This window comes from Eufriesea mexicana, unplaced genomic scaffold, assembly GCF_001483705.2.
Source record: "Eufriesea mexicana isolate 0111107269 unplaced genomic scaffold, ASM148370v2 scaffold4744748252, whole genome shotgun sequence".
NCBI lineage: Eukaryota > Metazoa > Arthropoda > Insecta > Hymenoptera > Apidae > Eufriesea > Eufriesea mexicana.
Window position 1 is genome coordinate 153,319 of NW_016907863.1, and position 5,578 is coordinate 158,896.

The following is a 5,578-nucleotide window of genomic DNA, read 5'->3' on the forward strand; positions in this document are numbered from 1 at the left end:
CGCGATATTTTCGTCAGTTTTAAACATTCTGGCTACACGTTCCAACCGTACAAAACAGAGCTTCCGCTGCATTTTAAATTTCACGGCTGCATCTGCGTGTTTTCGTCCGTTGCGAACTTCCGATTGCCCTATTTCCGATCGAAAATATGAATATGAAAAATATCGCAAATGGAGAAAACAATGTTTTCCTTCCTCTACGCGAAGAGAGCTTTTTCGTTTCATTTCTGCTAATTTTTCCTTTTTTCCTCTCGACCACGCAGCCGAGAGAACTTACGCGCTTGCATTCTCGAGCCACGAGAATGTCGCATAATTTCTTAACACGTACAATAAGTATTTCCAGAGATAGAGGCTACAGCCGCGTGATATAACGCTCGCTTTTGATAAATATTCACCAAACACGATATCAGCTATATACAGTGCACTTTATCGATCACATGTTGCCGTGCATGTAGTCTCATTACACCGATTGGAATATTACCATGGGTATGACAATAATTCTCGCGCTTTTTCAACCGATACCAGCTCTCGCGAAACTGGCCGAAGACACGAGACTAGGACGTTTGATAAACTTTCGATAAAATGTACAATAACGATAGAATCTTCGAGTAAATTGAATAATTCCACGGAATCCGGAAGATACGGAAAATTCTGTTTCTAAAACTTAACCATATTTTACTACGAAAGACCCATGGAAAGACAGGAATGGAAAGTAGACAAATTTTTAACAGATATTTAACCCTTTGCACTCGACATTGGCGCTCTACAGTCGTCATTTGATAAAATTTCGAAGCTAGATATTCATAAATATGTGAAATTTCAGATAATGTAACGGTGTGCGAGGTATCGAAATCAAATAACTGTTGAGAAAAATATCGTCAGCTTTGTAACAGAAAATCTTTCAACTCCTATCCCCTAAAAATCGTCGAGTGTAAAGGGTTAACAGACACCTTCGACATCTTTTGATCGTCAAGCAACTCTGCTTACGAGTATTCCAACTCTGTTTGGATGTTTAATTAATTATACACACGCGTGCCTTTACGGGACATTTTTATTCGGAGATAAAGGTATTAAAGATTTAAAAAATTCTGTATTTTTCAGGGAACGTTCCCGTGCAAGAAAGAAGGCTTCCTCACTCTTGGCCACGAATTCGCAGGCACTGTGGACGCTGTCGGTTCCCAGGTGACGAACTTCAAAGTCGGTCAAAGAGTGGCAGTCGACCCTAACAGTGGCTGCAATACGTGCTCCTTCTGCCACGATGGATCTTATCAGCACTGTAGGGCAGGTGGCATAAACAACACGATAGGGATCTACAGAGACGGTGGATTCTCCACGCACGCTCTGGTACCGGAAACCCAGGTTCGTCTGTCTGTTCCTTATCAACTTCGCAGGAATTTTCTATAAGTAACACGCTCGCTTAGAGTTTATCGTAACTCACCGCAGTTCCATGAATATTACGCCGACCCTTATGCATGTAATCGCGTTTAAAAATATCTTTGGAACAGCTATTTCTGTCACGCTTTACGAAGCTCGTAGAGTTCACTTTAATCTTAATCACGGGTCAAAGGGATCAAGCTTTTTCATCGGGGCTTGGCTAAATCTAAAGCAAATTCTGAGTTTGTTTTAACGCGAATTTCGTGGAAAATTGTGGATTAAAAAGTAATTAATCCTTTCGAGATTCTTTACATCCATTTTCATCTATAAATATAATTCTTTGGAAAAATGTCTATAGAAATTGGAAATAATGTGTGGATCTTTATTATTTTCTACCAGGTTCACGTGATACCAGATGGCATCGATTTGCACCAAGCCGTCCTCCTTGAACCTCTTTCATGCTTGGCTCATGGATGGAAGAGGCTTAATGGTATCAATGTCGGTAATAATGTGCTCATAATTGGTGCCGGAATCATTGGCCTATTGTGGACCTGCATGCTGCACTTGCACGGTCTGAGGAAAACAGTAACGGTCAGTGAACCGCAAGATAAACGACGAAAGATGCTGACGAAGCTTGGTAAGAATAAATTCAATCCCTAGTCATTCCTGGACCTAATTTGTAAGCGAACAAGGTGATTTCTATGAAATTCAGAGATGAGAAGCGTTTCAATTCTTAGTAAGGTAATAGGAATATTATTAATCTTGCAATAGCTCGAAAACTTGGTTGTTTATTTAAATACTTTATTTTAATTAGAGATATTAGTAGCAAACACTGATAGAATGATAAAGTAACTAATTACCATAGCGGTGATTTTGAATAATTAAATGGATAACGAAAATTGCGATGTAAAAGTTTAATTATTTATTTTTCAGATCTCGATTTCGATGCAAAGAGCCCAGAACAATTAAAAGGTCCGTACGATGTGGTCGTGGACTGTAGTGGCTCAGGACCTGCTATGGAAGCAGCTATTCCTTTGTTAGGACCAGGTGGTCGCTTATGCATATTCGGTGTCGCTAATCCTAAAGCTAAATTCAGTATCGAACCATTCCAAGTAAGTTAAACACGGCTTCGTTATAGTATATTCAAGTATTCGAATCATCTTTTCACTGGTACTTATAGGTTTCAATTTTATTTCGTTACCTGACAGGTCTACCTGAAGGAGTTGACAGTTATAGGTGTAAACATAAACCCCTTCTCGTTCCCCAGAGGATTGGGTTTATTACGAGCAATGGCCGATAGATATCTTCATTATGATAAGTTAGGTATTAAAGTATTCTCGTTGTCACAGTATCGTGAAGCTTTGGATGCCTTGAAACGAGGTGAGATCAGTAAAGCTGTGTTCAAATTATAAAAGCCAAGATCGACGAATTATCGAATTAATAAAATGGGCATTTTTTTAATGATAACTAAGCACGTTCAGTCATTTTGTCCTGAATATCCGAAATGATAGGCACTGATATAAGAAAGTTGATCTTGATGTAATTCTCGTTTATTAAACTCCATATTATTCTAGAAGTAAATATAAAATTGCAAACTCGTAAAAAGGTCATAAAAAATCTTATTTATTTGAGATTCTATGTTTTACTGCACTTATAATACTTTAAGTTTGTCCAAGTAAAATGAAAGACGATCCCTGTTATGAGTATGCAGTCTATGCGCTTGTTAATACACAATAAAAAATATCCTAGTTGCGGTCGTATAAATAATTTCGTCTACAATATACAATTGTTGATCTAGCTCAAGAACAAATTACATGCTTTGCATCATGATCAAGGTACTAACATTGTATTATATGTTATTAGTTTTTCTTTTGTTATTTTTTTTTTTTTTTTTTTTTTTACTATAAAATATTGTTACTTTGAATTCGATTAAATAGAGCATTAACAAGTATTTAAATCGTGTAAATGTATTCTTGAACTTCTAAAAACTATGTTAAAGGCTGATATATATCCATAACATTATCAATCACTTTTTCGCGTCTATCAGTTGCACTGATATTTGAAAAGAGACTATATAATATACATATATATCTCGAACTATTGGTAATATCATTACTTTTTTCACTATGTATCACTATGTATTTTTCTGGAATGTTAGTTTTTTACCTTGCCAACATGTATTATATCGTTGGCCCCTAAAACTTTTAATATATTCGATAATAATTATTCAATTTTGTTTGTAAATAACTACAAAAATAATTATCTAGTAAGAGATAAAAACAAATGAGGCCCCTAAAGTTATTAATGATCTTTCTAATATCTATTATGTATGGTGAACCACAGTACAATCAGCAACCATTTCGATAAACTGTATTGACTTGCTGCTGCCCACTGAAGTCCAGGATAATTAATATTTGGCGTAGAAATTTCTGCAAATTTATGAAATTTGGTCATATATGAAATAAGATGGAGTTATGTTACACTGAAGTTACAAAAGTTCATGTACGAAGCGGAAAAAAATGATGTTTAAAATTAACATACCTCATAACAACTGTAATAAATAAAACTAAGACTACCAAAGGTCCTGAAGAAACTGGTACTACTCCAGCCCCATAATAAAGGACTTGACCACAAGCTGGTGGACACACAGGGACAGTAGTTTCTGCGCAAAAAAAAACAAGGGAAAATCTAGAACATGCCAACTACTAAACTCAAAAAATAAATGCACTGCAAATCAAATTGCTTATTATGCAAGAAAGTGAAAAAAAAGAAAAAATAAAGTAAACACAAAATAATATAAGAATAACAAATGGATGATATTGTTACATTATCATGCACAATCTATAAATGCATACATATTTATTAATTCTATAACTGTATATATTTATAATTGCAAGTGAGAAATCGAAAGCATTTCAGGAATAATTTATATTATTAACTTTGTATATGTGTTGTAAAATACATACCAAATAATTCAACTTTCGTTTCTGCAGTTCCTAATTTATTAGAGGCTCTGCACACATATTCGCCATATTGTCTTTTTTCAATTGTAATCACCCTGATCGTTGTATCGGTATATTGATCCGCGGTTGCAAAATATGATATGCTATAATGTTGATTATTGGATAGCGGAATATCGTCTTTTAGCCAAACAATGCCTGGTGGTGGATAAGCCTCGACATGACATTCTAAATCCATGTCATATTGTAAAGCTTGACCAAGTCTTGGTCTAGGTGCTGTTATCACAGGTGCAAATTCAACTTCAACGTTAATATTACGTCTAGCACCATGTCCTACTCCATTTTCAGCTACACAATAATATGTTCCACGATCTTCCTTACGAATTACAGGAATTTTCAATGTATTCCCACTGTAACATATTGATTTTTTAAAAAGGAATTGATGGACATGTATAACAAATAAGAAGTAATTACTTACCGATAAATTGATCCACCAGTTGGTAAGATAGCATTATTTTCTCTACGCCATGAAATTCTAGGTGTAGGAAAACCACCAGCATAACATTCAAGATGCACTGGCTGTCCTTCAGTAACAATCAATGCTCTAGTTGAATTATCACTTATAATAGGTGGTCTACGAACTTGTAGTTCAACATTAGCAGATACATAATTATTCAAAGATATCAAAATTTTACACTGATAAAACCCAGCATCAGTCTCTTGAATATCTTTTATCTGAAGGATGCATTACATAAATTATACAGTAAAACAATATAAACATAATATGTATTAAATACAATATTAAATTACCTGTAATATGAAGGTAGATAGAGCTTCATCATACCTAAGGGAAAATCTAGTATCTCTTACAATTAAAGAGCTACCATGCGAAAGAGGTAGTGGGTCATTAGCAATATTTTTATTAATTTTTGACCATACAACTGGAAATTCTGGTGCATATTGAACAGAGCAACGAAACTCTACAGTCTCACCAATATCTTTAATTTGCTCTTGAGAAATATAAGATATTGTGGGTGTACGTTGAGCCTTAACTGAAAAATATGATAGTAAACTTTCTACCTATTTTAATTACATACAATAACATTACAAGATTTTAAATATTAATCAATAACATTCTAAACAGGAATAACATGCAATTTATTATGTGACTTTACATAACTATCACATTAAATTAATAGCATGCAAAGGATGTTCTATAAACATTACATCACGCGTAAGGGTTATCG

The 5,578-nt window shown here is 34.7% G+C and overlaps 2 protein-coding genes across 2 annotated transcripts in view; one reads left to right on the forward strand and one right to left on the reverse strand.

Annotated features, from left to right (window-relative positions):
- LOC108547975 (sorbitol dehydrogenase) overlaps window positions 1-3,247 on the forward strand; it is a 3,956-nt gene extending 709 nt beyond the window's left edge. The window contains exons 2-5 of the mRNA XM_017900756.1: window positions 1,099-1,356; window positions 1,771-2,008; window positions 2,305-2,483; window positions 2,580-3,247. Coding sequence (XP_017756245.1) covers window positions 1,099-1,356; window positions 1,771-2,008; window positions 2,305-2,483; window positions 2,580-2,783 — 879 coding nt within the window. The 3' untranslated portion in view covers window positions 2,784-3,247. The remainder of the gene's footprint in view (window positions 1-1,098; window positions 1,357-1,770; window positions 2,009-2,304; window positions 2,484-2,579) is intronic.
- A 128-nt stretch (window positions 3,248-3,375) lies between these two features.
- The window catches only part of Lac (septate junction protein lachesin), a 2,806-nt gene continuing 603 nt past the window's right edge, over window positions 3,376-5,578 (reverse strand). The window contains exons 2-6 of the mRNA XM_017900646.1: window positions 5,142-5,383; window positions 4,810-5,066; window positions 4,338-4,741; window positions 3,913-4,033; window positions 3,376-3,800 (exon numbers count right to left, since the gene is read on the reverse strand). Coding sequence (XP_017756135.1) covers window positions 3,779-3,800; window positions 3,913-4,033; window positions 4,338-4,741; window positions 4,810-5,066; window positions 5,142-5,383 — 1,046 coding nt within the window. The 3' untranslated portion in view covers window positions 3,376-3,778. The remainder of the gene's footprint in view (window positions 3,801-3,912; window positions 4,034-4,337; window positions 4,742-4,809; window positions 5,067-5,141; window positions 5,384-5,578) is intronic.